Here is an 11,469-nt window from a genome sequence, read left to right on the forward strand (position 1 = left end):
GGGGACGGGTTGGGGAGGGGGTGGGTCGGGGGACGTCTTAAATGTTCCACCAAAAAAACCCCCCCAAACATCTGTAGGTGTGATTTATTCATCAGAGTAAAAACGACAGCTTCGTCTGCCTTCGTCCTTCACGTCATGTTTATTTGTAAAATAAAGCGCTGGTCATCAGAACATTTGACTCGTTGTTAAATATGTGACACAAACATCTGGGACTGATAGGAACACAAATCGTACGACAATGACTTTTTTTTTCTTTTTTTTTTTCCTAGCCTGACAACAGTTTAAAAGACGCCGTCTTCTTCCCTCCTTCATTTACTTGAACAGAAAATACAAAGATACAGCAAACATGCCTCTTGATAAAAATATTTTTACAAAAAAATGTACATTTCTATACAACAGTTGTCAGTTCTCACACCAGGAACCCCCGACAAACTGTCAGTATTTTCATTCAGCGTTGGTTTGGAAAAACCAAATCAAATGAATATATAGATTTTTTTTTTTTAAAGTCTATTCGTGTTTTAAAGAAAACGTGACGAGTTGTTTATTTACATGGCAAACCTAAAGTGACTCTGATTAATTACAACAGCTAAAAGCAATGACTCTTTCTTTTTTTTTGTGTGTAGTTTTTTTTTGCTGCAAAATAATCGACACATCACCGTACGGTTCATAAGAGGATACCAGCGGAAAAAAAAGACGAAGAAGAAGAAGAAGAAAATAAAGGACATGTAGCAGAGTGTTTTCCCTTTGAACTTCTCTCTGGATACAAAAATAGTACTAAATATCACACGTGATCATCGTTCACCAGACATGGACTTTTAATGAGCTGCAGCTCATCATCTACACTTTTGCTTTTGCTCCGGGTGGTGTTTTGGCAACACAGCAGGGTGTAGGTGTGTGTGTGTAAAAAGTGGAATAAATATTTTTTTTCTGCTTCGGGGAAGTTTTAATATTTTTAAACAGTCTTGCGGCGAACACTTAGTTTATTCTGATTCTGTTATTTTTCTCTTTGTTGACTCTTATTTTTTATTGAACTTCCTTAAAATGTTTTTTTTGGCCAAATTTTGCTGAACACTGAAGAGACTGAACGGCGACCAAATCGGAAACAGTGAGTTTTTTTTTCTTCGTCATCTCCATTCAACAGTTCATAATAAATGCCCATTTTTTAAATGGCGGTTCCTAATGTGTGGGGTGGGGCCCACTGGGAGGGCGTAACGATTCAAATTTATTTAGCGGAAGTCTGTGTTACATGGCTAGCCGCCGTGTTGACACTGTTTTAAATAAAGTTCCGTTTAAAGCTGTGGATGTGGTGACGTGAGGTGAAGAGCTCAACAACAGTTCTATCTACAAAAGGGTGCAGTTTCTGGTAAAAAGTTCCGGCAAACCACAGTCTTAGGCTGATGATGTCACAGCTTCAGGGTTTTAATCCAGGTCAAAACGAGTTCAAATACAACCCCCCCCCAAAAAAAACCAAGTGAGATTCAAAGCCTTTTTTAAATATAGTCACATATGAAAATTCACAATGAAAAATAATGTTATAATCAGGTTTTTTTTTTCCTTGTGTTGAGTCACTGCTCTGAGTGGACGACCGCCGGGTTCTACGCCAACGTCTGTGAAAATGTTCACATTATGTCAAGAGCTCAGAAAGCTTTTAACCTCATCATCTCTCATTTACCAGACATTCGGGACACCTGGTGTGTACAAGAACCCACTGCTAAAAAAATAGAAAAAGTTGAGGTGAATAATTAAGAGAAATCACCTGTGACATTATTCAGTCATTTATTTCTAATCAGGTTAATTATAATTGCTCAGCTGCAGCCTGTGAATTATTTATTATTATGGGGGAGTTTTGACTTGATGTGGAATCATAGACCGTAGATAAGAAACGGAAGTAGCCACCAGGTTTAAAAAGAAAACAAAAATGGAAAAATCATTTTGAATTCTCATTGTTGGAACAGAAACCAGACTAAAACCAGTGACTGGAACTGTTTCAGAAAAGTGCTTCACATTTCCACCCACGGTGCTACTGCCTTTTCATATGTACGGTTTTAGATTAACCAAAATGTTAGGGTTCCAAACCCGCAACTCACTCCTGCTCCTCCTTAGAACAGGCAGTAATTGACCCAGGAGGAGGAGTCAAGCGTTGGCTCGTGGACAGGTTGGAGTCCATGTTGGGCTTCGAGACGCTGAGGCATCGCTCCCTGGCAGGAGGCCGCTGCCAGCGTTGGCTCTCTACCACAGGAAGCCCTTGCTGGGTTTTAAGAAGTTGGCAGGAGTCGCAATCGATGACGCGGCGGCTCAGAAGGGCGTGATGAATGGATGAAGCAGGAAGGACTCGTGCTCACAGCCATCGGATTACGGAGGAATTAAAACAGAAACCCAGGCTGCAGCGGCGCTTCATCAAAATAAAGATCTGGATGTTTGTTTACAGAATGTTTGTTTCTGGAATGTTCCGTCTGTTATTTATTCAACGTCGGAAACGATGAAGACATGAAAATATCAGGGGCCGTCAAATTAACGCTTAGATTAATGATTTTTAACGCATTTTAACACATGGTTAAAAATGACGCATTGTACCGTGTATCAAATGGTTATCCAGTTTATCTACGCGTCGTTGCCTGAACAGTCGGTACATGTTGTTATTTACACAGACTGTGGGGAAAAAAATGTCTTCCCAGCATGTGTTTGTGGAGACGTTAACCGTCATATTTAGTTGATTCATCTTAAATATTCACGATGATTTGTAATTAATCATGGGCAGTAACCGTGATTAACCTCAACCACAAATAATCGTGATTCATTTCGTCCATGATTAATCATAATTAATCCACATCTTAGCAGTGATTGATGAGATTAAACTTTGTACTGGCTCTGACGGCCCGAAAAAAACATTAAAAACTAAAACACTGAACCATTTTCGTGATGAAGGGAACCAATTTCTTCCCCAGCGGAGCCTAATCAGCCAATTAACTCTTCTTTCCTCAATTTTTTAGAAACAGTTTGAAGAAAGAAAACTGAACATAAAACCCTGGAGGTTCCACCCAGAACAATGCAATAAAAACTGGATCTGAAAGACATTTTCTACGCCCTGCGAATCACTGCCACTGTGTGCTGTGCGACTGGAAACCTTAAAAAAAAAAAAAAAAAAGTAAAATGGGCGTCACCTGAACACACCACCTAAAGTCCAGAAATGTTGTCTTTTTTTTTTTTTTTCCTACGCAGCTCCTTCTCCGGTCGTTTCTTGAAGTTGACGATCATTTCTAATTCCACCGAGCGGCGAGTTCTGCCTCCCAAGCCTGCAGAAATGAAAAAAAAAAAAAAAAAACTGAGGGAAAAACACATCATAAGACTGTTTCTTCTCCAGCAGGCAGCGGGCTATTTATAAAGCTGTAAATCTGAGGAGGATTAAGTGGAGTTGTAAAGCTGGTCCATTTAAAATGGACCCTAAAAATATCAAGGGACCGTCTGGATGTTTCGGGGCAGAGGCAGAATGGTCTCTGTAATCCTTCTGCACATGATGTATCAAAGCGTTTTCAAGGCTGATTTGTCATTTTTGGCCAGAACTGCATGCAAAAAAAATAAAATAAAAAGACATCTATTGGAGACTTTATTGGAAAAATGTCACATTTTTATGATGGTATGTGCCGAGGAGCTTAATGAATCAGAGAGAAAACAGCTGCCAGGCTGAGGACTTTAATAAAATCATTTTTGCACAAACACGAGTCACGGCAGCGTAAATAATCAGAATGAAAACCACACCACATAATTCCACTGTAGCGTTTTTGTTTTTTTTTCACAGGTGAGTAAATTAAATAATCACGGGCTTAAATGCGTCGAACCGACTGCTAATTGTGTTAATTATAATTTCTTAGGCTTCATTAAAACACTGCAGTAAATTGGCTGCCGTCGGTTTAAGCGGCTTAGCGGTGTGTGCAGCGCGGTCCGGTGGAAACCGAAGCTCACTCATTAGCACGTATTATGTTGTTTAATTAAAAAAAAGGCTGGAGTGTAAAGATTAGAGCGTGTGGATTCACGGACGGAGGCTGAACGGTTCTCATTCTGTTCCATCATTACAGTGACGTCTGTACTTCATGGAGTACTAATTACTTCATATGAATATATGGTCTACTATTATGGTCTGTACCAGTCAGCCAATCAACAGAACAGCCCAGTCCAGAGCTCAGGTTTTTAATCTGACCCAATTTTATATATTAAAAAAAGAAAAGATCACTACTAAATATAATTTATCATCAGCAGTTTGGATAATTGTTTAGCTAACTTTTAGCTGAGCATTGTAGTAAAAACTGACTGCACTGACATTTAGCTTAATTTACTGTAGCATAATTTGTGCCAATCAAATGTTTGTTAATATATTTAACCTTTTTTAAAATGTTAAGATAAATATTTTGGATAGCTTTTGGCTAAGTATAAGTATAAGTATATTTTCATGCAGTCAAACACGTATGTGGCTTATTTTTTTAATAAAAAGATCAAGGTGCTTTTGGCTAAGTATAAGTATATTTTCATGCAGTCAAACACGTATGTGGCTTATTTTTTTAATAAAAAGATCAAGGTAAGGTGTAAAAAAAATCTAGCTTAAATTTGTTACAAAGATCAACCATCGGCCGCATGAATGAGAAGCGACGTCATCAAGACAGAGATGACAGTTTTGGGGTTCTATATTTGGTTTAATAGAATGACGTAAATATTAAAGATGTGAAATTATCCGTCCAAACACTAGATCTGTCCTACAGTGTGTATATATTTGGCTGCGGACCATAACAAAGCCTGATACGACACCAACATAAATCCCGCTCCTGCTATGATAACCCAGTCTGGGGAGAACTAACAGATGATGCTGCTGCATCATTACCCACAATCCCCCAAAGGCAGGACGGTTGGACATTTTTTTCTGAACCTCAGGCTCCACCATTCACACAATTCAATTAGATGAATGTTGTTTACGGGTGGTTCTGGCCCATTGCTGTAACATCATTGCTTCCTCCGTTGAATTTCAGCATTAGCCGCCCTCTGTTCACTGGAGAAGCTTTTTTTAAATGTCATGGAGCTCATGACTTAGGAGATTATTAAGGAATGTTTAGAGACGCCGCAGACATGGATCAGCGGCCGCTTCCTTTAATGAAGAAAACCCTGGAGGTTCAGACGATAGAATAGATGTTACAGAGAGTGGGGGTAAAAACTCTTACCTGATCTCAGTTGTCAACATCTGATACGTGGTTCTCTGTCTGAAAGTAAAAAAAAAAACAAAACAAAAAAAAACAAAACAAAGAAAAGAAAAAAAAACACGAGGGGGAGGTGTCAATGACACGTCAAAAATTTTCACCTCAGCAAACACATTGTGTTTAATCAGGTCTAAAGGTCACAGAGGTCATCGTGCTTCCACACTACGACGGTGCGGGGTCAATTTGACCTTCAGGGAAAATGAGCGTTTCTCTCGACAGTAATGTCTTTTATTAGTCAGACACGAGGGTCTCACCAAAGACGACTGCTCTGATGGTGAAGGACTAATAAATAAACCAGAGGACGGACAGAGCCTCGGCTCAACTCGACAGAATCCCAGGACGATCAGGTCAGCGTGTGAATTTGAATCGAAAGATTTGAATCTATAGATTCACAGAAAAAATACAACCTTTAAGGATGAAGTCATAATGTTAATGTGTGTAAATATAACGTCATGTTTTTATTATTTTTGTTTTATGGAATGTTTTGGGTCACTGTCTGTGACTGTGTGTGTGCGTGGGGGGAGGCTTAAGGGAGGCAGGGGGGGGCGCTCTCGTAAAGTCCTGTTCCTTTGGGTCTGAGTTGGAGTCGACAGGGAGGAACTGTCAGTCTGAGACCCTTCACTGTTCACTCATGTGAAGCCCCGGCTCAGATCTGACTCCATGAATAATTCTGAGAAATTAACTTCCAGTCTGCCCACAGGAGAGCTCCCCAAAGTGCTTCACTCACTCACCCACTCACCCACTCACTCACCCCCCCGTCCCCCTCCTCTCCTGACAGCCCTATCAACCGTTTCTCTTACCAGATGTTGGCTGCCCTCCCCGTCGAAGTCGTCTTCACCTCCATCGGTCATCTCTCCCGCCTCCACCTCCTGCGCCACCTCTCCCGCCTCCTCCCCGGAGTTGTCTGCTGCCTCTGACACCGACTCCTCGTGCAGGGAGTCACAGTTGTCGTCGTACTTTCTCTGGGAATCTGCAGCCAGACAGAAACGGAAACCGAAACGCTCGTGACCACGGCGCCGCTCCGTCCTCGGGTTCATGTTGTGTCTACTCTGCGTTCTGTCCATTAGTGGAACAGCGGGGTCTCATTTGTGGACCTCAGAGTGTCCACACGGTCGGGTGGACACGGGCAGCCGTCTCTACTTAAACTGTAGATAAATGTTTATAGAACTGCGACCAAGGTTGAAGTGAGATGGAAGAGCACTTTAACCACTGAATGATTAGACGCTGGACCCAGACAGTGAACGCACCACCGTTACCTCAGTGTCAACCCTGCTGTGTTGAGACCACGTTGTCTCTGAGGGACTGTCTTTATATCTGGTTGTTTTTGTTTTGTGTTTGGAGGCCTGAACAGACACCAATATCTGAACAAATGTGTTCTCATCTGTTTTTCAAACTGTATGACCAACAAAACTGTACCTCATATATATTTAATATCTTCCGCCTTGAGGGAAATACCTCTTCAAATCACTCTAAGTTTTAGTTATGGCTGATTTCTGTCATTTTTTGTTACTGCTTTAATTCATTTTTTTTATTTAAGTCCAAAGGTTTGGAGTAAAAAACTGCGACACATTAAAATATTTTTACTGTAAAGTGAACTAAAATAGCAGTGAGTGACTAAACCTGGTGTTTTTCCTTCATTTATTCTAACTCTGAAGTAGGTTTTATATGAGAAGACAAAGGTCGACTTTTAAAAAATGAAGAAGTTCATGTTTAGTTTAAATAAAAGAGAAGAAAAATCTGCGGCTCCACACACCACGCTCGGCCACTCGTCTCCTCCTGACCTTGAAACTGAGTCTGAGCCCAGGACTGTACCGTTCAGCTGTAGGACGTCTATAAAGACCGCTGAGTCAGCGCGCTGTCCACATCTGTTGGCTGATGTGACGGAGCGCTGCGCCGCTCTTATCTCACACCGTGTCACTAAGACATATGGCCGCTGCATGATCTTAATTTCCCTCGGCCTCTGAGGTCGCCCTGTGTGTGTGTGTGTGTGTGTGTTTGGGCTGCTCCTACTCACCACAATCGTTTCTCTGCTGCTTTTCAATCTTCTCCAGACGTCCGAGCAAAGAGTCGATCTTCATCTTGATCTGAGTCAGCTCACGTTTGACGGTCTGGAGCTGGTCGGTTTTTACTGCAGAGAAACAGAGGAGGGGGGGGGCATGGGGGGTTCTTGAATATCTCGATGTTACAGCAGGACAGGACTGGGTCGACCTCTGGTTGTCTTTTGGCACTGAACTTTCTGATGTTTAGGTGGAGGATTCATAACGAACGACTCCAGCAGCAGTGAAAACTTAATGTTGGTTAAAACAGGGAGTAAGATCCTGGTGTGAAAACATGGCTAAAAACATGTGAAGATAACGTAAGTTAGCCCAGTGGTCCAAAGTATGGGGCAGGCCCTCACGAGGGAACACTGAGCTATTGCAAGGGGGCCGGGGTTCTGTTCTCCAAAAACAAAACAACAAAAAAGTAGAAAATTAATTATTAATTATTAATTCAAGATTTAACCTAAATATATATATTATGCCTTTTAGTTTAGCTAACGTAGCGGCTAATGCTAAAATCTATTTTGCAATCAAAGCTACTAGTTTTAGCATCATACTTTCTGAAAAATATGATAACGTAAAATCCCTTTAAATAAAGAAAAAAACTGAGTTAATGAGGTGTGAACCAATCACATCAAAGCAGGACTGGTGCGGAGCGCCAAAAAAAACAACAACCATTCATCTGCAGGACGCAGCAGCTAATCCCATCGGACCGAGCTCCAACTGAGCAGATTAGAATAATTCCAACCGTACACTTATGAAATAATCTCGTCCAATCGCGTCCAGCGGCTAAGATGTGTTGGCGCCAAATCCCGTCATCAGCAGTCGACAGAGGAACAGAACATTTGTTTTGACAAGCAGGGATGGCGGCAGGACAGACGAGCGCTGGGTAAACAAACCCACCACTTCCTCCTCCGACGCCTGCCAGAAAAAGAAGGACCAGAGTGGGTGGATATTCACACCTCCATCAGCAGACGCAGCCACCAACACGTAAACACATGAGCTGATGATGATACGACTGGATGGCAGTTTGGCCAGTTATAAACCGGAGCCCCCCCGTCCCCTCGTGTCCCCCCCAGGGACATTTTAATCTTTCACTAGAACTCATTCTGACAACCAACATTTGCTGCCTTTGTTGCGTTTCTGTTCAGGCTTCGATCGTACGCCAGTTTGCTGCCAACATCCATTTTAAATCCAAGCAAAACACATGGGAAATAGAAAAAGGGGGAAGTATTTAGAGTACCTCAGTGAATACAAATACTCACAGTACTGGTCTTAAACCTTTTACTAGTTCAAATTCAAGGACTTGTCAGAATCGTTCAAGGCTGATCTTTTTTATGAACCCTGTAAACCTTGATATTCTTACATCATCAAACTGTTTGGCTACTTTGAAAATAAAAATGCATTATTTTACAGGTACTTGAGTAAAGTAAAATATTTCTTGTTAAATGCTTTGGTATTTAAAAATTAATTCATAAAAATCATCATTTAATATTAACCATTTAATCATTTGTGACATTATAAAATACTTCAGTTCAGACAGAAAACAGACAACCAGGTGCAAAGGGTAGAACTACGGTACTGTTGTTCAGGACATACATTATATGATGACAGGACAGTGGTGCGGTCTGAGGGACAGATGGGTTCAGGGTAGAGGCAATTAAGTAGCGTGATTTTTGAACTCATCAATAAAACCCAAAAACCGGTAGGACAGATGGGTTCAGGGTAGAGGCAATTAAGTAGCCTTGAGAAACATTTTCCTCTAAACGTGATTTTTGAACTCATCAATAAAACCCAAAAACCTGGTCCAGTACAACAACATCAGGCTACAGAGAGTCCATTATATCAATTGTGAATAAACACTGAAACGTAGATGAACTGAGCTGGTTACAACAACAACAACAACAACAACAACAACAACAACAAACAACTTCCATCACTGCCCACCAGCCTCCACTCTTATCTGGACTCAGCGTGGGCAGCTTACTAGGTGTCCTACGGTGATAAGAGACTGTGGGGCAGTTTTGTAATTTATCACTGCCTCCAGTGTTGTTTTTCTTAGCTGTGGGTTAAATAAACAGAGAGAAAAAAAGAAGCAGCGACGTCGTAATCCAACATGGTTTTTATCAACACGGCCTCCGCAGACGGCTGGTGTTATGATGAAAAAAAAAAAAAAACCATAAAAATAAAGAGAGAGAAAAACATAAAAGAACAGCTTTGTTTATCCAAGAGGCATTAGAGAAGATTAGAGCGGAGCTGAGAAGTTTGAGAAACGAGCAGCGAAGGTGGAACAGTCTGGAGACGGAGGGTGAGGAGGTGAGGGGGAGGAAGAACGGAGACACAAGAAGAAGAAGAAGAAGGAGAAGAAGAAGAAGAAGAGGAAGAAGGAGAAGAAGAAGAAGAAGAAGAAGACGAAGAAGAAGAAGAAGAAGAGGAAGAAGGAGAAGAAGAAGAAGAAGAGGAAGAAGGAGAAGAAGAAGAAGAAGAGGAAGAAGGAGAAGAAGAAGAAGAAGAGGAAGAAGAAGAAGAAGAAGGAGAAGAAGAAGAAGAAGAAGAAGAATCGAGGTGATGATGAAATTTAGATGATGAAAACTTTAAAACTCTGCCGGGGATTTTGGGAGAAAATGACAAAATAAAACTAAATGTATTACATCACTGTTAATCAGAGACTTTTTGTCTTTTAAATTTTCATTTTCAATGCGTTTTTCTTTCAACAGAAATCAATGAACTTTAGATTAAAAGATGTAAACATTTGATATGACCAATAATAAAACACCAAAGGTGATGATTAGTTTACCGTATTACCTTGTAATAAAAGTACATTTTTAATACTCTTTTCAAACTGACTTCATTACTACATTTTTGAATATCTAAATTCCTGCTTCAAAACGATCGGTACGACAGTTTCAACTCACATTTATTATTTTATTTTGGGTTTAGTTTCATACCTCAGTGATTCTTAGTCGTCGGACTCAAATGTCAGGAAGTGTAACGACTAACAGTGAGTTCAACGCTGCATTCCTTTTAATCTAAAGTCAGAATTCTGACCTTTAGATTAAAAAGATCTCTGGTTTAGATCTGAATTCAGACAGCATTCCAAATAAATAATGATAAAAAAAATATTTTCGGACTCTCAGAGATTAAATGAAGATCAAATTCAATATGCTGTCTGTAAACACAAGGTTAAAGAGTTCTGATCCTGATTTTAATGAGATTATTATTTAATGTAAACAGACAACAAATCCCAAAAACAGATTCACCTTGATTTTTTTATTTTCGCCACCTGACGGCTTTATCTGTCTCCCACTGAAATGAGCTGTCACTCAGACGCAGCCAATCGCTGGTCCACCTCCTCACAGCCGCTCACCCTGTTGTCTGGATGAGCTTAACCTTATTTTGTTGGCCAATCTATCAGGGCCAGAGACGGCAGCCGGAGCGATTTTTCATGGTCTGTGACAGGGCGAAAATTAGCCTCCTAAAAAAATGCAGGCGCACGGCTTAGACAGAGGACAAAGAGAGAGAGAGAGAGAGAGAGAATTCATCAAGTGTGTCCAAAATGAGGGCAGGAGATGTGCCGTTCCTCCTTGTTTTTTTCCCTCTGTCGGAGCAGATGTAACTGTGTCCTCCTGACAGACCTTTTCCAAGCTGCTCCTGCTGATAACACCTCGCCCCGACAGGCAACAATGAACAAACACTGTAGCCAATTACACAGGTCCGCGGCCGGAGACCACCGTCTGAGAAAACACAGCTGACCACGGGCTCCAGAGTCGCGCCCTCCCGTCGGCCTCCAGCCTCACATTAATTACAGTTAGGAGGGTTATAATGCACGACCAGTCGGTTTACAGGAGCTAATGAGGCCCAGGTGGGTCGGATGGGTCCATCTGGTCCTCCGGTTCTGGAGGGAGTCCGGCTGATGGCTCACTGAGCTTCCAGTACCTTTGTGTTTGCATTTCAGTTTTATCCTCTTTATATTCTGAAGCCCTGAGCAAAATTTATTTTTCAAAATGTTCACGTTTAATCATGGTCATAATTAAGGATTAATTGTGTTTAATTGAGAAATATCACCATATTTATTTGGACAAAGATTTTTTTTTCTGTATATTTCAGGAACAGAACGGCCGATGGACGTGTGTGTTTCACAGCTGTCATTATTTATAATGGAATTATTGATAAATGACAAGGAAAATAGC

General features: G+C 41.0%; 1 protein-coding gene across 1 annotated transcript in view; it reads right to left on the bottom strand.

Moving 5' to 3' along the window:
* Nucleotides 1–119: 119 nt before the first annotated feature.
* LOC103377361 (RALY RNA binding protein like) overlaps nt 120–11,469 on the bottom strand; it is an 84,328-nt gene continuing 72,978 nt past the window's right edge. The window contains exons 6-10 of the mRNA XM_025054482.1: nt 9,640–9,708; nt 7,255–7,377; nt 6,041–6,210; nt 5,205–5,243; nt 120–3,293 (exon numbers count right to left, since the gene is read on the bottom strand). Coding sequence (XP_024910250.1) covers nt 5,211–5,243; nt 6,041–6,210; nt 7,255–7,377; nt 9,640–9,708 — 395 coding nt within the window. The 3' untranslated portion in view covers nt 120–3,293; nt 5,205–5,210. The remainder of the gene's footprint in view (nt 3,294–5,204; nt 5,244–6,040; nt 6,211–7,254; nt 7,378–9,639; nt 9,709–11,469) is intronic.

The sequence above is a fragment of the Cynoglossus semilaevis genome, chromosome 3, assembly GCF_000523025.1.
Source record: "Cynoglossus semilaevis isolate Cse_v1.0 chromosome 3, Cse_v1.0, whole genome shotgun sequence".
Lineage (NCBI taxonomy): Eukaryota > Metazoa > Chordata > Actinopteri > Pleuronectiformes > Cynoglossidae > Cynoglossus > Cynoglossus semilaevis.